The sequence below is a fragment of the Dermacentor albipictus genome, chromosome 7 (genome assembly GCF_038994185.2).
Source record: "Dermacentor albipictus isolate Rhodes 1998 colony chromosome 7, USDA_Dalb.pri_finalv2, whole genome shotgun sequence".
Classification (NCBI taxonomy): Eukaryota; Metazoa; Arthropoda; class Arachnida; order Ixodida; family Ixodidae; genus Dermacentor; species Dermacentor albipictus.
Genome location: NC_091827.1, coordinates 99840787 through 99866774, shown reverse-complemented (window position 1 = coordinate 99866774; position 25988 = coordinate 99840787). Strand labels below are relative to the sequence as shown.

Sequence of the window (25988 nt, the reverse complement as noted above, 5' to 3'; positions counted from 1 at the left end):
TTTTTTAAATTTAACTACTGCAGGGACGGTAGAGTATCTGTCTCCCGTGCAAGGGGACCGTGGTTCAAATCCCGGTGCCGCGCAATTCTCCACCGGAAAATACAAAAAAAAACCGTGTGTTCAGAAAATCGCACAAACAGGCCTGGAGTGCGGCCTGATCCCGGCGACCAGAACCGGTAACGCACTCTCTCACCAGAGCAGGATTGGCCACCCTGGTGCAGTACTTGGCCACAACCTCCCATATGAATACAACAATCAAACCCCGGCCCTCAGTCCCCAGCAGCCGCGTAGCAACTGACCACGGCGGCGGTCAGATCGGTGACGCTGCAGAGGGTGCTAAGAATACCTGGCTCCGGAGAGGCCGCCATTGGAATCTGAACCTGGGAACGTTTAACGTTAGAACGTTATCTAGTGAGGCGAGTCTAGCAGTGTTATTGGAGGAATTAGAGGGTAGTAAATGGGATATAATAGGGCTCAGTGAGCTTAGGAAGACAAAAGAAGCATATACAGTGCTAAAAAGCGGGCACGTACTGTGCTCAGAATCAGAATCAGAATCAGTTTTTATTCATGACAAAATGGGGATAATTACAACATATGTATATACAGAAGGAGGTCCCGTAGTTAGAAACTGAAATGGGACCTCCTGTGCATGATGACTAGAATTAGTAATACATCGAACAATGGCAACATGACAAATTTACGAATAAAGGTTTTAAGAGACAAGGCATAAATGAACAAAAAAGCAGCATATGTATGTATTAAACAAAAAAACAAGGCTCCGACTTAGTCAACGAAAGGTGAAACTACAAAAATAGCTAAAAGAAAGAAAGTAAAATATATATATATACATATATATGCGGGAAGGAAATCATGAGACAAAGAGAAAGTTAATAATACAACTCATACTATACTCAAATGGGAAAGTCAGAGGAAGCTAAAAGAAAATGCTTAAGTTCTGTACGAAATCTGCGAGCTTTGAACAATTTTAAAGGGAATGGTAATGTATTCCACAGAGATAGAGCTGAAAAGTGTAGTGATTGCTTACCATAGTTGGTGCGAACTAAGGGTAAAATGAAGTTAATATCTTCAGCAAATCTAGTATTATTAGTATTAGAAAGGGATGTCTTCGGTATGATGGTTACTGGAATATCACTGTTTAATGCCCTAAAAATAAATATGGCCAAGTTATATTTAACAAGGTCAGTCACATTCAAAATATTATGTGCATGTAACAGCCGAGTTGCGCTAATGCTACGAGGTGAAGATGTTATTAGCCGAATAGCTCGATTCTGAATGACTTGCAATGAAGTTAGGTGATTGTTATGTTTCCCCATGATTCAATGTTATAGTTAATATGAGAATGAACAAAAGCATAATAAAGCGACATGAGAGTAGAGAATGATAAATATGGTCGTGCTTTGATTAAAACGCGTATCCCGTATGCCATTTTCTTTTTAACATTAGCAATGTGAAGGTGAAATTTGAGATGGCGGTCAAATTCCACGCGTAAATAGGTGCAATGATCAACTGCATTGATTAGGTGATTGTTGATTGAAATAGACTGAAGGAGCTCAGGCGATCGCTGATGAGAGGCAAAAACGACGAAATTGGTCTTATTATGGTTAATCTGTAGCTTGTTAAGTTCACACCATGTGGAAATTTTCACGAGATCTTCATTGAGCTCGCGTGTTAGCGTTGATATACAATTGTTAGAGCTAAATATAGTGGTATCATCTGCGTACAGAATACATTTCGATGAGGAGAGGCAACTGGGCAGATCATTAATATAAATTAGGAAAAGTACAGGACCTAATATGGACCCCTGTGGTACACCGATGTTAGTAGTAGCTTCTTTAGAGTAGTACCCAGAAATATTAACGACTTGTTTTCTATCTTGTAAGTAACTGCGGATTACAAGTAGAAGATTAGAAGATTAGAAGTACCGGGGCTTAGCTGAGAGACGAGAACTAGGAGTCGGATTCCTGATTAATAAGGAAATAGCTGGTAACATACAGGAATTCTATAGCATTAACGAGAGGGTAGCAGGTCTTGTTGTGAAACTTAATAAGAGGTACAAATTGAAGGTGGTACAAGTCTATGCCCCTACAAGCAGTCAAGATGACCAGGAAGTCGAAAGCTTTTATGAAGACGTGGAATTGGCGATGGGTAAAGTCAAAACAAAACACAAAATACTGATGGGCGACTTCAATGCCAGGGTAGGCAAGAAGCAGGCTGGAGACAAGTCAGTGGGGGAATATGGCATAGGCTCTAGGAATAGCAGAGGAGAGTTATTAGTAGAGTTTGCGGAACAGAATAATATGAGGATAATGAATACCTTTTTCCGCAAGCGGGTTAGTCGAAAGTGGACGTGGAGGAGCCCGAATGGTGAGACTAAAAATGAAATCGACTTCATACTCTGCGCGAACCCTGGCATCATACAAGATGTAGACGTGCTCGGCAAGGTACGCTGCAGTGACCAGAGGATGGTAAGAACTCGAATTAGCCTAGACTTGAGGAGGCAACGGAAGAAACTGGTACACAAGAAGCCAATCAATGAGTTGGCGGTAAGAGGAAAACTAGAGGAATTCCGCATCAAGCTACAGAACAGGTATTCGGCTTTAACTCAGGAAGAGGACCTTAGTGTTGAAGCAATGAACGACAATCTCATGGGCATCATTAAGGAGTGCGCTATAGAAGTCGGTGGTAACGCCGTTAGACAGGAAACCAGTAAGCTATCGCAGGAGACAAAAGATCTGATCAAGAAACGCCAATGTATGAAAGCCTCTAACCCTACACCTAGAATAGAACTGGTAGAACTTTCTAAGTTAATCAACAAGCGTAAGACAGCGGACATCAGGAACTATAATATAGATAGAATTGAACAGGCTCTCAGGAACGGAGGAAGCCTAAAAACAGTGAAGAAACTAGGAATAAGCAAGAATCAGATGTGTGCGTTGAGAGACAAAGCCGGCAATATCGTTACTAATATGGTTGAGATAGTTCAAGTGGCTGAGGAGTTCTACAGAGATTTATATAGTACCAGTGGCACCCACGACGATCGTGGAAGCGAAAATAGCCTAGAGGAATTCGAAATCCCGCAGGTAACGCCGGAAGAAGTAAAGAAAGTCTTAGGAGCTATGCAAAGGGGGAAGGCAGCTGGGGAGGATCATAACCTCGAGCGTACCGGAATCTTGGAAGAACGCTAACATAATCCTAATCCATAAGAAAGGGGACGCCAAGGACTTGAAAAATTATAGACCGATCAGCTTACTGTCCGTCGCCTACAAAGTATTTACTAAGGTAATCGCAAATAGAATCAGGAACACCTTAGACTTCTGTCAACCAAAGGACCAGGCAGGATTCCGTAAAGGCTACTCAGCAATAGACCATATTCACACTATCAATCAGGTGATAGAAAAATGTGCAGAATATAACCAACCCTTATATATAGCTTTCATTGATTACGAGAAAGCGTTTGATTCAGTCGAAACCTCAGCAGTCATGGAGGCATTACGGAATCAGGATGTAGATGAGCCATACGTAAAAATACTGGAAGATATCTATAGCGGCTCGACAGCCACCGTAGTCCTCCACAACGAAAGCAACAAAATCCCAATAAAGAAAGGCGTCAGACAGGGAGATACGATCTCTCCAATGCTATTCACCGCATGTTTACCGGAGGTATTCTGAGACCTGGAGTGGGAAGAATGGGGGATAAAAGTTGATGGAGAATACCTTAGCAACTTGCGATTCGCTGATGATATTGCCTTGCTTAGTAACTCAGGAGACCAATTGCAATGCATGCTCACTAACCTGGAGAGGCAAAGCAGAAGGGTGGGTCTGAAAATTAATCTGCAGAAAACTAAAGTAATGTTTAACAGTCTCGGAAGAGAACAGCAGTTTACGATAGGTAGCGAGGCACTGGAAGTGGTAAGGGAATACATCTACTTAGGGCAGGTAGTGACCACGGATCCGGATCATGAGACTGAAATAACCAGAAGAATAAGAATGGGCTGGGGTGCGTTTGGCAGGCATTCTCAAATCATGAACAGCAGGTTGCCACTATCCCTCAAAAGGAAAGTGTATAACAGCTGTGTGTTACCAGTACTCACATATGGGGCAGAAACCTGGAGGCTTACGAAAAGGGTTCTGCTGAAATTGAGGACGACGCAACGAGCTATGGAAAGAAGAATGATCGGTGTAACGTTAAGGGATAAGAAAAGAGCAGATTGGGTGAGGCAACAAACGCGGGTAAATGACATCTTAGTTGAAATAAAGAAAAAGAAATGGACATGGGCCGGACATGTAATGAGGAGGGGAGATAACCGATGGTCATTAAGGGTTACGGACTGGATTCCAAGGGAAGGGAAGCGTAGCAGGGGGCGGCAGAAAGTTAGGTGGGCGGATGACATTAAGACGTTTGCAGGGACAACATGGCCACAATTAGTACATGACCGGGGTAGTTGGAGAAGTATGGGAGAGGCCTTTGCCATGCAGTGGGCGTAACTAGGCTGATGATGAAACATAATAACGGGACTGTTACATAGACACCGATATGTCTTTCCTACACGATGAAGCAAACTGTGTATAACTCACTTTTTCTTTCTACACTAAATTATTGTCTCCTAGGCTGAGAAACAACATCAAAAGAAAACATCAATAAACTAAAATTATGTCAAAAACGAGCACTCCGTGCCGTAGCTAATCTTTTCTCCAAAGAGCACACGTGTAAATATATTTACGAATACAAAATATTGCTGGTTGAATTCATTTATTCCTTTCCTTTAGCATGCATCTACAGAACAAGGTTGAGAAGGGGATATGATGATTTTGCAAATTCGTTTAACCTGAATCGTCCCGAAGTTTCCTATAATACGAGACATGCTAACATTTGGATAGCACGCTTTTGTCCTACTAATTGTGGACAGCAATGTGTATCCTACCGCATTGCTGATCTTCTAGAGACCCTAACCACAAGTGGATTAAACCCGGATACTGTCTCCTCCTTCCTTTTTCACTTACTTCCTTTCACACAACCCCGCTCTGTGCTTCTTCTATTTGTATTTGATTATTGTATACATAGCAATATGCATGAGCATGGGAATTCCTACCTATGTGTGCATGTGCTAATATATATATATATATATATATATATATATATATATATATGGATCAGTGAGATTGGACGATGACAAAGAAGACGTGTCTCTGCTCTGTCGGTTTTTGAACAGATTGTCCTGTTGTTCTCGAAAAACGCCTCTCCGTGTTCTGTCCGCGTTGTGCCGCGACACGAGTGGAGGTGCGGGGTACTGACGGCGTCTGATGCGTCGGATTCCTGCGAGTAGCTGATCTAGCCCGGACGCACTGTCCCCAGTTACGACACCCATGCATCGCTTTAGTCGCCGACTGCTAGGCTTTGCCCAGGAGTTTTCCCCTCTTCAACCACCTCTCTCCGGCAGCACCCCTCATCTCGTAATGGCCGAAACCTGCTCACCGCAAGCACCCCAAAGCAGCCGGTTTCCCACTCCACAACAGGTAACCGTTCTGTGTCCGCTGGTTCCCGATCGCTATCGTGGTGCAGTCTTCGAAGACATTGAAAACTGGCTTGACAAGTATGAACGCGTCGCAGAGATTATTCAGTGGACTGAGCAGCAAAATTTCTACCACGTCTATTTCGCCCTTGACGACAGTGGCGGTACATGGTTCGAAAGCCGCGAAGGTAGCCTCACGAGCTTGCATGACCTTCGGCAGAAGATCACCGATACTTTTGCGAGTGCCGACCGACGCGACCACGCCCAGCAAATGATGGAGCTACGGCTGGAACAACGTAATGAGTCGGTCACAATGTTCGCTGAGGACGTGGCCCACCTCCTACGTAGAGCCAACCGGAACATGGCCGAAGATAGGAAGTTGCGCTACCTCATGCGAGGTGTAAAAGAGCAGTTGTTCGCGGGGCTTGCGCGCAATCGGCCAGTCACTGTCACTGACTTTATCAAAGAGGCCACGGCTACTGAGCGGGCCCTTCATCAAAGATGCAGGCAAGACGATCGACCGTCCACCAGCACTGCAATCAATGCCGCCGCAGTGACTACCGAGTATCAGAACTCCTTGCGTGAGTTGGTCAGAGAGCTCATCAGAGAGGAAATTCAAAAGATCCTGACACCGACACTAGATAGACCCGTTGCGTCAATCACCGGAGTGGTGCGTGACGAAATCCGGCAGGCGTTCCCGGTAACCGATCTTCAAGACCACCAGTGACCCATGAGTTATACCACCGCTGTCCGATGTCCACCATCGGCTGCAACCACATCGCCGTACCACCAGGATCCGACAGCCGCCCCTTGGTCGCCGCTGCAAGAGGAGGCTTCGAAGCGCGCAGCCGTTATGCCACTTCAGTCATACTGCCAGCCGTCGTTCGCCGCGTCTTGGTCACCACCTCAATACGACACCACGGGACGGTCGCAATTTCGGAGAACCGACGTATGGCGCACTGTGGATAGGCGCCCACTCTGCTTTCACTGCGGAGGCGCCGGCCACATTTCGCGTCATTGCTGGCATCGTGACACATCATTTCGACCTCGTCGCCCGTGGTCCTATGGTCAACGTGCAAATGACGACGCCATGCTACGCCGCGACGACGCTGCTTTTCAGGGGCCTCCACTAGCGCACCCCAGTGACGAATCCGTGCCCAATGATCAGTCCGATTTCGACCGTCGGTCGTACTCTTCAACCCCTCCACGGCCGATGGCTTCATCTACTGGACGTACTTTTGAGGACCTCCGAGGACGAAGGTCGCTCAGCCCCCGTCGGGGAAACTGAAGGCGGCGACCTCTGGGGGCAAGGTTGCAGGCCCGCCGCAAGACAGTAAAAGGCCACCAACATTCTCGCTGCAGAACAACGTGAAGCCGATAAACACTGAAGAAATTGTGAGCGCCGACATTGATGTTTTCGTGGATGGGAAGCCGGTGACAGCGCCAGTCGACACTGGCGCCGACTTCTCTATAATAGATCAGGAGCTCGTCCTCCGCCTGAAGAAAGTAATGACGCCATGGACGGGACCTCACATAACGGCGGCAGGCGGCCAATTACTGATTCCTACTGGAAGATGCACTGCTATAGTCAACATCGGAGATTCTTCTTTCGTGGCCGCTTTCATTGTCCTTCCTGTATGCTGTAAAGATTTGATTATTGGAATGGACTTCCTAAAAGAATATGGTGCCGTAATTAACACCCCGGACCACATGGTGACGTTTTATAAGAGCTTCGATTTAGTTCATTGGTTATCGCCGCAACACAACTCCTTTCGTCTAACAGAAGACTACGTCGTCATCCCACCTCAACCGTGTGCCCTTGTTTCGGTAGCATGTGACATACCGTTTCGTTGCGAAGGAGTTGCCGACCAAGTAACCACGTTGTTGTTTACTCATAGTATCTCGGTCGCACGAGGAATCGTGAATGTCACCGACGGGCGCACGAACCTGTTGCTAACAAATTTTAGCAGAGAGCGACGGCACCTTCCCCAGGGCACGGCTGTGGCTTATTTTGACGGCGTTGCGGATGTTCGTGGCTGCTGTTCACTACTCGAAGAAGCGCCTACGCAAGACCCAGCTCCTGTGCTTGACGTTAGCACTGCTTTGTCGCAGCATGAACGAGAGCGGCTTCTTACGCTATTGGCCAAATTCAGCGACTGCTTTGCCTAGACGTTCAGCATCGGTCGGACGCCTCTAACAAAGCACCGAATAATTACACAGGATACGGCAAGACCAATTCACCAAAATCCATATCGTGTTGCTCCGAGAGAACGTCTACCCATACAACAAGTGACAAAAATTTTCTTGAAGACGAAGTGACCCAACCATCAACGAATCCCTGGGCATCTCCTGATTTTCTGGTGAAGAAAAAAGACGGTAGCTTGCGTTTCTGTGTGGACTAACAAAAGCTAAATCAGGTGACAAAGAAAGATGTGTACCCGCTTCCCCGTATAGATGATTCATTTGACAGGCTTCGACAGGCACGTTACTTCTCTTCAATGGAGTTAAAAAACCGATATTGGGAAATTGAAGTGGACCTGAGAGACCGTGAAAAAAGTGCTTTCGTGACGCCAGCTGGACAATACAAATTCAAAATCTTGCCTTGCGGCTTGTGCTCTGCCCCTGCTACGTTCCAACGCCTCATGGATACTGTGCTTTCGTGTCTGAAGTGGAAGTTTATCTCGACGACGTCATCGTGTTCTGCGCAACGCTTAAAGAACACCTCGAACGGCTTGAAGTGGTTCTGCAGTCCATACCGTCCGCCGGCCTCACCCTGAAGCCGAAGAAGTACCACTTTGGCTTCGCGGAACTGCAGTTTCTCGATCCTGTCTTCAGCCACGCAGGTGTTCGGCCGGATCCTGAAAAAAATACCGCTGTCGCACAGTTCGCCGTACCATGCGATAAAAAGGCTGTCTGTCGCTTCCTCGGCCTCTGCGCCTATTACTGGCGGCTTATTGCAGACTTTGCTCGCATTGCATCGCCGTTAACTCGCCTGGCGAGAGACGACGTTGCTATTGTATGGGGCCATGAAGAGCAAGGTACATTCGACGACTTGCGGCTACGTCTCCAGACACCTCCAGTGCTTGCTCACTTTGATGATACCGCTCCTACATTGCTCCACACTGATGCCAGAAATGTTGGCTTGAGAGCTGTTCTTGTGCAGTGGCAAAAGGACACAGAAAGAGTACTTGCCTATGCAAGTAGAACACTCTCACGTACAGAGGCTAATTACTTCACGACTAAGGAAAATTTCCTCGCCGTGGTATGGGCGGTTATGAAATTTCGCCCATATTTGTATGGCCACCACTTCACAGTTATCAGCGACAACCATTCACTATGTTCGTTGACAAACATGAAATATCCTTCTGGACGATTGGCGCGTTGAAGCCTAAGGCTGCAAGAGTTTGACATACTATCACGTACAAGTTGGGGAAACGACATACGGATGCTGACTGCCTTTCTCGATCGCCGATAGGGTCGCCTGCTCCATCCAAAGAAGACTCAGGATTTCTTTGCGGTATGGACACAACCGCCATCGCGCAACAACAACGGGACGACCCGGAGTTGCATGAACTAATCAATTACTAGGAGAGAATATCTACGAAACCACCTTTAGTTTTCGCAAGATGAATGTTGTCGTTTTGTTTACGCGCCAAGGCCCTTAACAAAAAAAAAAACTTTTCTTCTACCAGATGCGGATCCCCATCTGCTCGTCATTCCTGCAGCTCTTCGTACGGAAGTACTTCAACCTTGCCAGAACGAGGTGACTTATGGTCACTTAGGCTACACGCGAACATTAGCCAGAGTGCAGCAAAAGGACTACTAGCCGAGACTTACCACAGCCGTGAAACATCACGTTTGCACTGGTCTCGACTGCCAGAGGCGCAAGTCGCCTCCGACGAAACCAGCCGGCCTCCTTCAACCCGTCCAGGTTCCTCGAAGGCCATATGATCAAATCAGAATGGATACTTGGTGCCCACTTCCTACTTCTACTGTAGGGAATCGCTTTGTTATCGTCGCAACGGACTATCTCACACGTTACGCTGAAACAAAGGCAATCCAGAGCAGCACAACAGCCGAGGTAGCACGCTTTTTCGTTGAGCATGTGGTGTTGCGACACGGCGCGCCAACCGTCGTAATAACAGACCGAGGAACTGCATTTATGGCTGGACATTTAGATCACGTCTTGCTGCTAAGTGGAACGACCCATCGGAAGTCAACCGCCTACCATCCACTAAGCAATTGATTAACAGAACGCCTAAACAAAGTCATTGAAGACATGCTATCAATGTTTGTGGATGTTTAGCATAAAAATTCGGATGACATCCTACCTGATATCACCTTTGCCTATAACAAGGCGCAACAAGAGACGACGCACATTACTGCGTTCACCTTTGTTCACGGACGAGATGTAAGAACGATGCTGGATGCGACGTTTTCACACGATTTTGACGGCACTGATACGGACCCGCATGTGTTAATGCAACACGCAGGACAAGCTCGACAGCTCGCGCGCTTGTGGATCTGCCAGCAGCAAGACTATGACGCAGGCCGCTACGATCTTCACCGCAGAAACGTTACCTATGAAGTCGGCGACAGAGTGTGGGATTGAACACCCATACGGAAGCGAGGTTTCTCCGAGAAACTGTTAAGGCGGTACTTCGGACCATATCGTGTATTGCGGCGACTCAGTGATGTCACCTACGAGGTCGTTCCTGATAATGCCAACTGCACGCGGCGCCGCTCGCACCGTCCCGAACTTGTGCACGTTGTCCGCATGAAGCCGTATGTGAGTGAATAACTATGCGAGAGACTCTTACTTCCGCGAGTGACATTTCTTGTCAAGCATCGGGGCGATGCTCTCGTAGGGAGGGACAAACTGCGCGGTGTATGGGTGCAGTGCCCACTCGCGGAAATGTGCGAAGGACGAAAATGTGGCGGACGTTGTTTTTTTTTCACATTCCAAAAGTGATCACTCATCAGTGCGCACGGACAAAAGTGTCAACACGGAGGAGGGCGGAATTGTTTTGCCGTATTAACCGCAATCATATGGACCACAGTGCGAACCACTACAGAGTCTGTGGGAAGCACTTCATTTCAGGTAAACCCTAAAAGTTCGCACATCGCAGTACCACGTTTGTTGGCAACCGCGGTACGTGATCGTAAACAACTGCTGGCCAGTTGGCCGATAGCTCGCAGCGACTTAACTACTCGTACTTCACGCAGGTCGTCCAGCATACCTAATGGATTAGTCTAATCCGGACTGGGCGCTCTCGCTTCATCTTGGGCACGGCAAAGAAATGAACGGCAACGCCTTGTCAACTCGGTACGACCGCCCGTGGTTATGACTTGTCCGCCCTTAAAATACTGCCAGTGACTTCTCACAAACTTCCAACATCTCCACTTTAAGGGAGTTTGATGACATTGTATTTCTCAAGTAGCTGAATGCAGGGTTCCCTTCGAGGTACACGAGGAAAAGGCGCAGAGCGGAGTGATCGGAAATTCCCCTAAAGCCACTGCACGAGAATGCGCACGAAGGAAGCAGTGTTGTGCCGGATTCACCAGTGAGCTCCGAAGACGATAAACCACTTTTTAATGATGATTCTGATATCCAAGAGACTCCTGATCAAGAATGCACTGATGGATGTACGTGTTTGCATGGAGTTAGGATTGTTACTGTTTTTTATTTTATGCATATTTTTAATGTATTGTGACAGTGCTGATATGGCTTTGAATGAAAAGTGCTCTCGGAGGTCGGGGAAGTGCGAAACAACTGAACAAGCAAATGCTCACTGAAGATTTCCTGAAAGAAAACGACGGCTTGTTGCAGTTTTGCTCAGGACTGTCAAATTTCAACCTTTTGAATGCCCTTCTTGAAGTTCTGAAAGAAGGACTGGCACGTACAAACCGAAACAGTCTAACCCTCTTCCAGGAGATGCTCATATTCCTCGTCCGCCTTCGCTTGAATGTGCCATTGCAGGACTTCGCATACAGGTACTCGCCTTTTTACATTGGCTTGATAAGTGTTGCATTGGGTTTACAATATCTGTTGTCACCTGCAGGTTCAACGTATCCCAGTCAACTGTGTGTCAAGGGTTGTCAATAAGTGCATTGATGTGGCCTTTTTCCACCTCTCCCGTGCTGTGAAGTGGCCAGAACCTGAAGAGTTGCAGCGAACAATGCCTATGGCATTTCGGCAGTGCTTCGGGACATGACTAGCTGTAATACTTGACTGTTTCGAGTTGTTTATAGAGCGACCTTCGTCTTTCCTGCCTAAATCGCACACATCCTCGTACTATAAACATTACAATGCACTCAAGTATCTAATCGGCATTGCTCCACAGGGCGTTATTACATTTATTTCTAGTGTGTGGGGTGGACGGCCGAGTGACAAGGTCATTACAGAGAAGTGTGGCGTGCTGAATAATCTCCAGCCTGACCACCATGTTTTGGTAGAGAGGAGCTTCACCTTTGGCGACAGCGTTGGACTTCCTTTTGCAAAGCTTGAAGTTCCTGCTTTCACCAAAGGCAACCCCCAACTTTCTGCCTGTGAAGCATAAAAGACGCGAAAGCTTTCAAATGTCTGAATTCATGTTGAGAGAGTGATTGGACTGCTCCGCAATAAATACCGAATATTCAAGGACACACTTCCTGTGGAGATGCTTGCATCAGAAGAGAATGGACCCACTGTGCTCGACAAGATAGTCTTTGTTTGTTCGGCATTGTGCAATTTGAGTAACTCCACTGTTCCATTCGGTTGATCCCGGAGTTAGACAAAGGAAACGATTCAGCTTTTGCAAATGTTTAATGCTTGAAACAGCTTATGTGAGGAAAAAAAGAACAGTTTTGTACATGACACATGCTAAATTTATTCTGTTTTTCTTTACACTCCCAGGAGAACGAACTTCCTCTACGTGTTTTTTTTAAGTTCACACATTTGAAGTGGAACCACACATATTTGCAAGCAGCCCTCTCGCACAAGACCATTTTGCCCGACTCTGGCCCTTCGCACAAGCATTACACCTTCTCTTGCACGGTCTCACAGTCTTCAGCAGTTTCTAGCAGATTGCCACTGCACCTGCCAGTCCAGTAATGGAAGCAAAGTTCAGGCAGAAGGATCAACTTGAAATATTCTTCAAAGCGCTTCACCATCTTGGCACAAAAGTGTGCATCTTTGTACACTCTGACTGCAATAAAATATTTCAGTCCACAATACGAAGTCGCAGTAGTTCACGTTACACACAAACGTCTGCATTTGTATTTGGTAATAAAAGGGATGGTGCATCTTCAGCTTCACAGCCCCATCCACAATGTTTATACAGGATCTCTCTTGTGTGGCAAGCACCCATGCATGGTCCTCTCTGCCATTAAACAGACATTTTTTTTCCACGACTCCTTTTTTGCAGCAGGTGCAACTTATATTGCAATCAGGAGAGGCAACTAGAAATGGAAGCTCCGCGGAGATTTGAAGTCCAGCATCTATGCAGACAAAATTCATATGTATGTATTGTGACATAGCCTTGTAGGCATCTCTCCCCTTTCCTTCATGTTGCTTTCCCCAAGCGCTCTGTAATGACCAAACTGTGTTCTTTCAGGATAACAAATTTTTCTGAGAAGTGACATTGCAGGATCACTCAACGACGTTCGACATGCTGTCTTCGCAATAGATGTAGTGATGCGGCCTGTCCTGAATGCGAGCGATTTTGCGCATTTGCCTGCTTCCTTGTGCTTTCCTCTGTGAGCTCTGCAAGCTGCAATATAGAGCAAATTATTACAGGTCATGAACACTCATCATTTGCTTTTTTCTATTATTCTTTATTAACCAAGCATGCAATGCTAGATAGCAAATATAAGTACTATGAATAGTCCTACTTTACCTGTGGCTCAACTGTGATACTTTCAACCAGCTCGGAGCATCTCTCCATTACGGAACTCCATGAGGTGGGTTGATCATCCTGCAGCATGTTGGTGAGGATGGCACTTGGAAATTTTGTCGCAGCAGTGATGAAGTGAGGAACTTATTTTGGCTCCATAGATAAAAGTGCTGGTCTGCTCCCACTTTGGTGGCACGCTGATAAAAATTCTCACCACTTTTCATTTGTGGTAGGTAGAACATTCACCTGGCGCAGTTTCCCACGACATTGTGTTTCACCGTCCATTACTCTCTTCTTCATCTTCGAGGATGAAAAGCTCACACCTGACACAGGTTGTGCTTCAAGGGACCGTACAGGTGGTGGCAGTCATGCATTTTCTTTATCGGTGCAGGCTTGTGCATCGAGGCTCTGCAAAACAGCCCGTATGTAAAACAGGATAGCGCCAATCTGGGAACAGGCTTCCCCTAAGCCTCCCTTGCATGTGCAATGCGCAGCTTGCACCTGCCCATCTTCTTTCACAAGGAGCCAGGGGTGCAGTGGTTGCTCACTCAGTGACTGGGGGTGTAGAACCTGCATAAAAGTGAGATAAGCTGGTGAGAAAACAACAGTTATGAAAGCTTTTTCTAAAGGATTGTTCGGAGCTTGTTCACAAAAAAATATCTTTTCGCGCAAACACCGCAGTTGTGCCGCAGCAGCCAGAACTAGGCTGTTTGCCGATGAGCATTAGCAAACCCACAGTACCCACGCATGCATCAGCAATGCTAAAACGAACATACATGTTGGCATAATGCATGAATATTAGTGTCTCGGCAGTTAGATTTTATGTTTAGTGATTGCTCGTTTTGCAATCGAACAATCGACACATTTACGCCGCTGCCGATACTCAATCAAAAGTCGCTCGTGTAACGAGAAAATTGAAAAGAAACTACATCAGTTCTCGACAATGGGCACGTCTAACAGTGGGCACGTTTGCCCACTGTTAGAAGCCGATGACGCTACGTCGAGTAATGAAATCTTTCTGGTAACGCGACGATTTCGAAACATATCAGCGCTCGACATCACGCCACCGCTTCAATACACAACACTTGACGGTAAGAAAATAAATGAGCTTACCCTGCCAACGATGACTACTCGGCTGCCGGCGAGGGCCTTGAGGCGCGGTTCCTGCACCCAACTCTGGTAAGATAATTGTGACCTTCCAAAGCCTTGCAAGATTTTAGCTGCTCTCGAGTTATGAAGCTTGTCGCATGGACGAGGTAATCCTTAATGTCTGTGAAATGCACACGTGGCAAAAGGTTAACGTCGCACTTCACGTCTGATTCGTTCAAGTCAAGAGGGTCAACACCGCAGCACAGGCGCACCTTTTCTTCATATCACGACTTTCCAGGCTCATTCAGTCCACGCTCGCACGCGCGTAACGGCATACTGAGCGAACCACGATGGAAGCAAATCTTTTCAACACCTCAATGCGCCGTCCACTGGGAAAAAAAGATCAAAACGGCACGCACAGCCTAGCACACTAGTGGTAGTCGTACTGTGGCGTCCGCACCCGCGAGTATGGCGACTGCCGCGCCGGGCGCTTGCAGTTGACGTCACGTGAATACCTCTTATGTGTTGCACTTTTGTGCGTACGCACAGCATTAAATCTCATGCACAGAACTGCTGTTTTGTGCTGATATGGTCATATGTTTACAAATGAATTTTAAACTATCCTTAATTAAAGCATAATAATTGCAGCAATTGAGTTTGTAATCGCTTGATATCGCGTTTTTACTGTGAAATTGTCACATTCTTCCGGTGTTGTTTTTTGTACTGAAGAGGAATACGAACTCACTTGGAAATCAATTTGCATGATTAGTGTGAATTGATTATTATTTTTTTAACATTTAACATTAAATGTTTATTGTTACCGAAATGTTCTTGATAGAACATACTTAAATTTTGCGTGTTTAATTATATGTTCTGTGGTAATATTTTATCTGTTTGTGGTTAATTTATGCCTCTTTCATTACATGTTGATAGCAGTTTGCAGTGCGACTTAAGCAAGTAAATATAAGATTTTGAGATTACTATTCTCTGCGTGTAGGCTCCACTGCAAATCTCAGAATTAACAACTAACATACTGGCTGCAAACAGACATGATTGTGCTGTCAACACGGCTGATAGTGCCTTCCTTACGCTAGTATAAAACTTATGTCTATTTAGACATATTGTACCCGAACCTTCAACAATTATGTCTGTTTGCATCATTCCTGTTGCTGCTGTAGCAATAAATGTGTGCTGGGACGCAGCGCTGTGCTCGAAGGTTTTTTTTTCATTATGGCTTCATGTCCGTGAAGAAAAATAAAGAGAGCAACGTTGAGCTCCCAAACTGTCCGCGTACGAACGAACATAGCATCTATAGATGTTAAAGGCGTCCTGTTAGTGTCGCATGACCTTCTGTGATCCTGATACATTATCCCAGTAAAACAAAGTGAAAAGCTTCTATCATGCTTAGACGATAGCCTGTTTAACAAGATCAGTGTGCTTTAAAGTACTTTGAGAGTGAATACTTGTGTTGCCAGCAATAGAAATGTATATAAGAGCGTGATCAAACTCAGTAGCCTTGGTTTGCTATTTGCAATATCAGCATTTAATTTAAATACCTACAAATGTTAATAGTGAGCTATACTTTATTTTAGGTTATACTTGATATTTGTGGTGGTGTGTGTGTTCATACAACTGCCACAATTGAAGTCTGATGATCTCGCTATTTTACATTGCTACAAATTAGTCAGCATGTTTGAAATATTCGTCTGTTATATTTACTAAGATTTTAGTATTAGCTCACATGTAGGCAAGCATTGCTCGTACTATTTACATGAACATGTAAAGACGTGTAATTTCAACATCCGTTCTGAATTTTATTCTTGCTCAATTACAGCATGAAAGGCTGCTTTTTTCTTTCCCTCCCACTTTCCCTATAATACAGACTTGGAAGCGCAGTACATGGCTCTATTGTAGTCTTTTTTTTCCTGATGTTTCCCATATTCAAACATTTATAATCTTGCATTTTTTCATTTGCTATGTTGCATTTGGAGTGTCTTTGGATCCATATTCCTAATGCACACCCGGGTGTGCAACAATACTTGTGGGGTCTTCAAAGGTGATATAACAACAATTGTCCCATTCCTTTTCTTGTGGCTGTAATGTCATGGTGGAGTTCAAATTTTCCTGGTTTTCTTGTTTGCTAACCGTAGTGCAAACATATACAGACAGTTAACAGCAGTTCACTGATGTCATCTATAGCTCATAGTGTACTATGAGGCAAACGCTACTGCTTTTGAGACATACTTATTGCTCACATGCAGAGAGAAAATGCTTCCTCCAGTGCTTACAATGGACATGTAGGAACTTGTCCATTGTAATTTGTTTTTAATGTTATCTTTGCTGAGGCACAGGCTGAAAGACTTGGTTTTGGTATTGATGCTAATTTACATATTATTGGCTTGGAAGCATGCATGGCCTTATGGCCCCGTCTTCTTTTTTAGTTGTCACTATAGGCGAAACTCTGTATATTTTTTTGCATTTGCTACATTGCATTGGGAGCGTCTTTACTGTCCTGCGCTAAAGCTGCACAGGATGGGTAAAGCTTTTTTTTTTGCTGTAGTGTTCAAGGTGGAACGGAACAGAAGTGTCCAATTGATGCTTTCGTGCCTGCAATCTCATATACTTAACATTTGCTTTGTTTTCTTGCTTCCTGCATTCAGTACAAACTTTTACATGGGCAGTTAACAAAAATATAATTATTACATGCATGGCTCAAACACCGTGATATGATACAAGTGATTTCCTGTGATATTATGCAAGTGATACTATTCTTTTGAAGTTTCAAATCTATTCATGCGCCAGCAAGGCCTGCTGTATTTTCTGTGTATCTTATGTTGTATTTTCACATCAAAATATTGCATTCTAAAGAACGCTATACTAGTTGTGGAACTCTCAGTTTACACTCGAATTATTTATGCAAGTAACTGTGCGTTCTCCTCAGGCGTTCATATTGCGTTTTGAACTGTATTGTTGGGAACATTACCGTTATATATTTGTTCAAATGTTGAGTAATAGGCTATCTCACGGGGAGTTTCATTTCATCAGAAATCAGAAAGGGTACTAGTAGTAGCCCTTTGCTGGCTGAAATACAACGATTTCAGTGATTGAAATGGAAGTAAGCTTTTGTAACTCCATTCAGCTGAGCTGTTCTTTTTTTGCAGAGAATTTTATGTGGGCGCCGCTCTTTGCATGGTCCGCCGAGCCGGGTGTGGCCTAGCTATGGGGACGCGTCATCTCTTGGGTTTTGTACCAGAAAAGCCAAATTCGTACATGGTACACCCAGCCAGCTGTCGCCAAACAAGAGAGGTGCGTCATTTCCTTCTCTCACGCTTCTCTTCGCTCGCGCCTATTCTTTCTTGAGCGCTCCTTTCCATGGCCGGATTAAGCCGACTACAACCGTGCGCGGAGAAATGTGAGCCCTCGCGGTGGACGCCAATCAGCCCGTCCTTTTTGGACACTGTCTCTTCACGCGCTTGCGCTTCGAAATAGTTCACCTGTCCACCTCATGTGGTTTCCACAGCAAAAGGTGTCCCTATGCCTCTCAGACTCGGCAAACAAAACTGCGTTTTGCTGGCAACTTAGAACTTACACAAGCCGTAGCATCTCCTCAAGGATATGTAGTGAAATAATGTTCTCTACCCCTCACAAAGCACAACAAAGGTGAGCGCGGGGGAACAGATCTTTACTTACGAATAGCATAGTAAGTGACAGACGCATACTCTTTTTGAGTACAATTGTGCAGCTGTTTAGCAATAAATGAAGGAAATGATTGCTTTGCCCATGAACACGTCAAGTGTTCAGACCCTTGACCCGTGCTGTTGCTGTTTTTCTCCTCCTGCGCATGCATTTACGTTTACTGTGTGGATTCTTCCAAAGGTATCATTCAGCATGTAAAAATTACAAAAGACTATCAGTCAGCTGAAATTCCTTTTTTTTCATTTCCGCATGCTAAATTATACCTTAGGAGCAATCCACCCAGTCAGCACAAATGCATAGAAGAAAAACAGCAACAGCCTGAGCCAACGGTCGGAACACTTGACGTTGGCAAAGGAAAGTTTGCCTCATTTATTGTTCAGTAGCTGCACAATTGTAACCCAAAAGAATATAAGTCTGCAACTTACAATATACTATTTGAGCGTAAACCTATATTTCTCACTCCCGCGTTCACCTTAGTTGCGCCGTTTTGGGGAGCAGGTGGCATCTTATGTCTTCATATCCTTGAGGTCGAACAGGAGATGTTGCGGTGCGCGTAACGTCGAAGTTGCCTGCAAAAAGCAATGTTTCTTTTTTTTGCATTGGCTGAGAGGGACACATGGACACCTTTTGCCCTGGAAACCGAACGAGGTGGACACGTGAAGTATTCCTAAGCGCAAGCGCGTGTAAATGTAGCCTCCGAAAAAGACTGGCTGAGGGGCGTCCTCCGTGAGAGCGCACATTTCTCCGCGCATGGTTGTAGGCTGCCTAACACGGCCGCAGAAGGAAGCACATGAGAAAGAAGAGGCGCAAGCAGAAAGAAACCCGAAAGAAAGAAGAGCCGCGTCCCCGCTGCTAGGCGACACCGGCTATACGGAGCATGCGCAGCGTGGTGTCCATCTGGGACCTCCAGCAAGCCGCTTTGTGTAAACATTGTAATGGTTCAACCTATATACTGTAGCAAATAACCTCTATATTTAGGCAAAGATGCTCACTACTGTGTACCTATACTAAAGGTTAAAGTGTTAAAAGTTATTGTAACTTCTAATCTAAGTACACGCCTACTTCCCTTTAATAGGAGTTAACTTTGTAAAGGTTCATGTTTAACTTATAGATAAAGGTGCACATTCCTCTGAGAATACACCCATTTAATAAAGGTTACCGTGCTAAGAGTGTAGCGCAGACGTCTCGCAAATCCCGAGATTCGAGAGCGAGAAGCGCAAGCAAAGCACCAGCGGAGGGAAGCTGCTACTATCGAAGGTCGAAAAAGGCGAAGCACAAGCCAAGCGCCGGTGGAAGCTAGTCAGCCCTCACTTTCGAAAAAATGCAAGCCAAGCCAAGCCAAGCCTCAACAGAGGCAAGCTGGCCCACAACATCGAGAGTAGGAAGCCGAGCAGTGACGTCGACGCAGAGAGATTCCTCCCACGGAACCGTAGAGGCATTGAGGTCTTTAGTCTCTACGGTCATGCCCAGGACTCTGATTTTGTCGACGAACGGTATGGCGTGTCCTGAATTGGTTTGTACGGTAATTTCCTGATTATAATCGAAGTCTGACGAGTATTGCCTGCGGCCCTTCTGCGTGGGTCTGCGTACGAGCAGCTCCGACTTGGTAGGCGAGCATCTGAGAAGCTCATCACCAAGACCAACTACGCTATCGGGCTCATGCGAAGAATTGCCAGTAGAAACAGGGGACTCCAGGAACATAATCTCAGCGAACTCATACACGCGTTCGTCACCTGTCACTTCGCATACGTTAATTGCGGCAATGCTCAATTGGTTCCGATCCGAAAGAGACAGACTTAATGACCAAATCAGAAAGGTCACCAAGCAATTCCTCGGCATTCCGACCAGCGCCAGCAACGAGAAGCTGGCGCACCTGGGTATGCACAACACCCTGGAAGAAATTGCCGAAGCCCAGCAGCGCGTCCAGCTTGCTAGGCTTTCGACGATAGCTCCGGGGCTCCGACGGCTCAAGAAAACATCGAAAAGGACTTTGCGGACCTCCCACGGTACATCCGCGCCAAGATCATGGCCTGGCCTATACCCAGAAACGTACACCCTGAAAACAACAGGGGCAGACGACAAGCGAGAGGACAATTCCTCCTTAACGAATCCTTGGAGAACCACGCATGCTCAGCTTTTGTGGACGCGGTGGCATACGCGGGAAACAAAGCTTTCGCAGTGGCGGTTGTGGACGGCCGCGGATCCACAAGACATGCAGCCAAGGTAATTGCAAAGAAGCCTGAACAGGCCGAACAGGTTGCCATCGCTGTTCCGAATCACCGACGACAATCTTTCCCTTATATACAGCAACTCCATAGCCGCTATCAGAGATTTACAAAAGGGCGCAACAACAAAAGGGCACAACAAGTTTTCACGGATCACCAGAAATCAGAACCAACAGGAAAAGGCAAAAAATACAAAAAAGAGAAAAATTGAAAACATGCATGCTGTTGCCTTACATCAATGGCTTGTCATGTAGGATATGAAAGACAGCCCAACGCCATTATGTTCAAGTACTGTTCTCCGTTCCACAAAAACTAAAATACAGGTGCAAGAGGGTGAACGGAGGATTCAAAGTGGGCAATTCGAGTGCTACGGTCTGTCAGACTAAGAACGTGAAAAAGTACGTGAAATGTGCTACTTCAGTGGTTTACCAAATCGCACTAGATTGCAGGAAAGTATACACAGCAAAGGGTGTATACACAACGCAAATGCTCTCCGCTACTAGAAAACACCACAGTCATTGGCATATTCAAAAACAAAAACGGAGCGAGAAATATGGGAGGCGCTTGCCATAGCTAAAGAAGAAGAGCTGTGCGTCTTGAGAGTCTTGAGCGAATATGCAAGTCTTCGAAACATGGCTACATGCTGCTTTTTTTTCTTTACTTGCCAACAGATGGCCAAACTGTTTCAAAGCGATTCGCTTGTGATCACAAGACATGGCTTTTTTTCTTCTTTTCAGGTTTTTGCGCCCGATCTACGCAAGAACGACGACGATGATATTATTGTTGATCATTCCGACCAAAAGGATTTTGATCGTACAGTGACAGTCGAATGCGAACAAAACGGCAATAAGTACAAAGACTCATTCTTTTACGTTGCTACAATAAAATTCCAGGTCATTGTACTTTAAATTACGTACGTTTAACAATGTAAACCCTTTCATTCCTCTATGCAATTATACGGTCAGCATTGACGATATGCTCACAAAAATCATCATCATCTTGAGCCTGGTTACGCCCACTGCAGGACAAAGGCCTCTCCCATACTTCTCCAACAACCCCGGTTATGTACTAATTGTGGCCATGTCGTCCCTGCAAACTTAGTTTCATCCGCCCACTTATCTTTCTGCCGCCTTCTGCTACGCTTCCCTTCTCTTGGAATCCATTCGGTAACTCTTAATGACCATCGGTTAGCTTCCCTCCTCATTACGTGTCCTGCGCATGCCCATTTCTTTTTCTTGATTTCAACTAAGATATCATTAACTCGCGTTTGTTCCCTCACCCAATCTGCTCTTTTCTTATCCCTTAACGTTACACCCATCATTCTTCTTTTCATAGCTCGATGCGTCGTCCTCAATTTAAGCAGAACCCTTTTCATAAGCCTCCAGGTTTACGCCCCGTATGTGAGTACTGGTAAGACACAGCTGTTATAAACTTTTTTGTTGAGGGATAATGGCAACCTGCTGTTCATTATCTGAGAATGCCTGCCAAACGCAGCGCAGACCATTCTTATTCTTCTTATTATTTCCGTCTCATGATCCGGATCCGCAGTCACTACCTCTCCTAAGTAGATGTATTCCCTTACCACTTCCTGTGCCTCACTACCTATCGTAAACTGCTGTTCTCTTCCGAGACTGTTAAACATTGCTTTAGTTTTCTGCAGATTAATTTTTAGACCCACCCTCCGGCTTTGCTTCTCCAAGTCAGTGAGCATGCATTGCAATTGGTCCCCTGAGTTACTAAGCAAGGCAATATCATCAGCGAATCGCAAGTTACTAAGGTATACTCCATTAACTTTTATCCCCAATTTTTCCCAATCCAGGTCTCTGAATTCCTCCTGTAAACACGCTGTGAATAGCATTGGAGAGATCGTATCTCCCTGCCTGACGGCTTTTTTATTGTGATTTTGTTGCTTTCGTTATGGAGGACTACGGTGGCTGTGGAGCCGCTGTAGATAACTTTCAGTATTTTTACATACGGCTCATCTACACCCGGATTCCGTATTGCCTCCATGACTGTTGAGGTTTCGACAGAATCAAACGCTTTCTCGTAATCAATGAAAGCTATATATAAGGGTTGGTTATATTCCGCACATTTATCACCTGATTGATAGTGTGAATATGGTTTATTGTTGAGTAGCCTTTACGGAATCCTGCCTGGTCCTTTGCTTAACAAAAGTCTAAGGTGTTCCTGATTCTATTTGCGATCACCTTAGTAAATCGTTTGTAGGCAACTGACAGTAAGCTGATCGGTCTATTATTTTTCAAGTCTTTGGTGTCCCCTTTCTTATGGATTAGGATTATATTAGCGTTCTTGCAAGATTCTGGTACGCTCGAGGTCATGAGGCATTGCGTATGCAGGGCGGCCAGTTTCTCCAGAACGATCTGCCCACCATCCTTCAACAAATCTGCTGTTACCTATACTCCCCAGCTGCCTCACCCTTGGCATATCTCCCAAGGCTTTCTTTACTTCTTCCGGCGTTCCCTGTGGGATTTCGAATTCCTCTAGACTATTTTCTCTTCCATTATCGTTGTGGGTGCCAACGGTACTGCATAAATCTCTATAGAACTCCTCAGCCACTTGAGCTATCTCATCCATATTAGTAATGATATTCCCGGCTTTGTCTCTTAACGCATACATCTGATTCTTGCCAATTCCTAGTTTCTTCTTCACTGCTTTTAGGCTTCCTCCGTTCCTGAGAGCATGTTCAATTCTATCCATATTATAGTTCCTTATGTCAGCTGTCTTACGCTTGTTGATTAACTTCGAAAGTTATTCCAGTTCTATTCTAGCTGTAGGGCTAGAGGCTTTCATACATTGGCGTTTCTTGATCAGATCTTTCGTCTCCTGCGATAGCTTACTGGTATCCTGCATAACGGAGTTACCACCGACTTCCATTGCACACTCCTTAATGATGCCCACAAGATTGTCGTTCACTGCTTCAACACTAAGGTCCCCTTCCTGAGTTAAAGCCGAATACCTGTTCTGTAGCTTGATCTGGAATTCCTCTATTTTCCCTCTTCACGAAATCACACGAAAGCAAGAAATCACACGAAATCACACGAAATCATACGAAAGCAAAAAAAAAATGTTCATAGACGTACCAATGCCGATAAATTAAACAAATTTCACGCCCCGATTAACAAAACAGAAGCGGATTAACAAGACATAAGGTTAGCTCGCTTCAGCGTATATACATTTCTTTTTTGTGAGGAAGAAAAGCGGAATTTCACCTTGAAATGTTGGTGATGGCTCCTGTCTCGCTTCTTCAATTTTCTTCATATACGCCTCAATGAATCCTCGTCCATCATTTCCATTCGGGTTGGGCTTGTAGCTTTCAATCTGGTCGCTAGGACAGAGTTGAGTCATTTCGCTCGGTCAGCTTTCATACCATCAGTAACATACAGCAAAAAGCATCCTGAGATGCGGCATAGCCTAATTGCGAAGCGTCTCATGACGGCTCCATTTTTTAAGAAACGTAAATATTTACCATCATGTTCTTAAAAGGAATTATTCACATTTGACAATGCTATTCAATGATGCCATCCGCCTTGGTTTGCACTGCTGCGCACGAGGTCGCGGGATCGAATCCCAGCCACTGCGGCCGCATTTCGATGGGGACGAAATGCACAACACCCGTGTACTTATATTTAGGTGCAAGTTAAAAAACGCCAGGTTGTCAAAATTAATCTGAAGCCTCATAATCAGATGATGGTTTTGGCATTTAAAACCCAGTAGCTTATTTAATTTTTATTTCTTTTGGTGATTTTTTGAATGAACGCTGTGACATGAACTAGAAACTGCTTTTTTGCACCTTTACAAGGTTCTTGCCCGTATTCATGACAACGTGGACATAACAAAATAAAGTTTGTACACGTTAGGGTGTGCAATGTACAAATGTATAAGTGAAAATATGTAAGGCGGAATGTACAATTAGTGATACAAAGCACTGTGTTAGTCAGTAGAAATGACATATATGAATATACAGTATAATGTACAATCGGTGATACAAAGCCGTGTGTTTAGTCGGTACAAACGTCATGTGAATACACAGTATATAAAAGATATAGATAATTATTTTCAATTGCTGAAAAATGTATTAAATAACATTCTCTTAACATACGAAAACATACGTAAAACCACCAAATTAAAGGAATTAAGTAGTGACTTCCCCAAGCGAAAGGAACGTTTAATATAATTACTTAGTTTTAATTAGCAAGTCGCGCATTGTTTTCCTAGTAATGTCATTTATCTCGACACCGTTTTCATGAAGTTTATTTAATAAGGATGGGACGCAATTGGATAAACTAACTAGTCCATAATTTGTACAGGAGAGTGGTAACAGCCATCTCTTTCTTTCCCTAATGTTATAAGATATATCTGTTGGTTCTGTTAGGTTTGAAAACCCCATGAACGCTTCATTGTTGTACCTAAAGTACCTCTGGTATTTCAGGGCAAGGTCAGCTTCATAGTGACACATGTGCTTATCTTTATCGGACGACCACGTTTAGCCGCCTAACAAGTGTTATCGCATAGCGCGGGAAGCGCCTGCATGTATCCGAAGTTTCTGGAAAGTAATCGATGCTTCTATTTGCTGTCTGTTGTCGCCGAACCTTGTGTTATCTGATTTCATCACCTGACACGAATGGTGTAGAACTTTGTAGGAGGCACACGGGTCCTAACGATTAGTCTGGAATATTCGACGACTGCTGTATAAAAGCCGACGCGCTTGACCCGCTGATCAGATTTTCGACGATCGCCGACCGTGTTCGCCGCTGTCGTTGTGCTTTAAAGGCCCGTTTATAGTCCGATGTTATCGGCGCGCGGGCGAGCGCCGTTCGCGGTCAGTCACGCTACGTCGGTTGCGCTGCGCCAGCCCAGATGCCATCTCCTCTATACTTCAACGCGCGCGCCGTCGGCTGCTATGTTCGGAGCATGCGCAGAACTTTCGCCAAGTCGAGCGCCGTCCGCAAAAGCCGTCTGCGGAGTTGTGTTGGCACCTTTTTCTTCGCGCGCAATGCATTGTGGGTCGACGCAGTCGGCGGCTCCGCCGCGCGAATGGAGCAGGAGCCAAATCTGCGCCGGGCCCGTCGGCCCTTACAAAAATTTTTAATGTGTTTTTTTAGAAAGTCTTTTGAACTTTCTCTATAGAACTTTATTGTGTTTATTTTGATTGCCTATAGAATTTTCCTATAGAGTTTCAAAAGTTATTTGGCCACCGCATTCTTACAGGAACTCTAAAGACACATTTCTATAGAACATTTCTATCGAGTTGCTTTAGAGATGCTAAAGACAAATTTCTATAGAATATTTCTATCGAGTTCCTTTAGAGATGCTAAAGACAAATTTCTATAGAACATTTCTATCGAGTTGCTTTAGAGATGCTAAAGACAAATTTCTATAGAATATTTCTATCGAGTTGCTAAAGACAAATTTCTATAGAATATTTCTATCGAGTTCCTTTAGATGTGCTAAAGACAAATTTCTATAGAATATTTCTATCGAGTTTCTTTAGAGATGCTAAAGGCAAATTTCTATAGAATATTTCTATCGAGTTCCTTTAGATGTGCTAAAGA

At 45.0% G+C, this 25988-nt stretch overlaps 1 protein-coding gene and 1 pseudogene across 2 annotated transcripts in view; one reads left to right on the top strand and one right to left on the bottom strand.

Annotated features, from left to right (window-relative positions):
* LOC135916857 (cytochrome P450 2C31-like) overlaps nucleotides 1-25988 on the bottom strand; it is a 72315-nt gene that overhangs the window by 16646 nt on the left and 29681 nt on the right. For both annotated transcript variants that reach the window (XM_070521390.1, XM_065450284.1), the window contains exon 4: nucleotides 23646-23761. In XM_070521390.1, the coding sequence (XP_070377491.1) occupies nucleotides 23646-23761 (116 nt within the window). The remainder of the gene's footprint in view (nucleotides 1-23645; nucleotides 23762-25988) is intronic.
* On the top strand, nucleotides 11317-12292 carry LOC139047441 (uncharacterized; annotated as a pseudogene).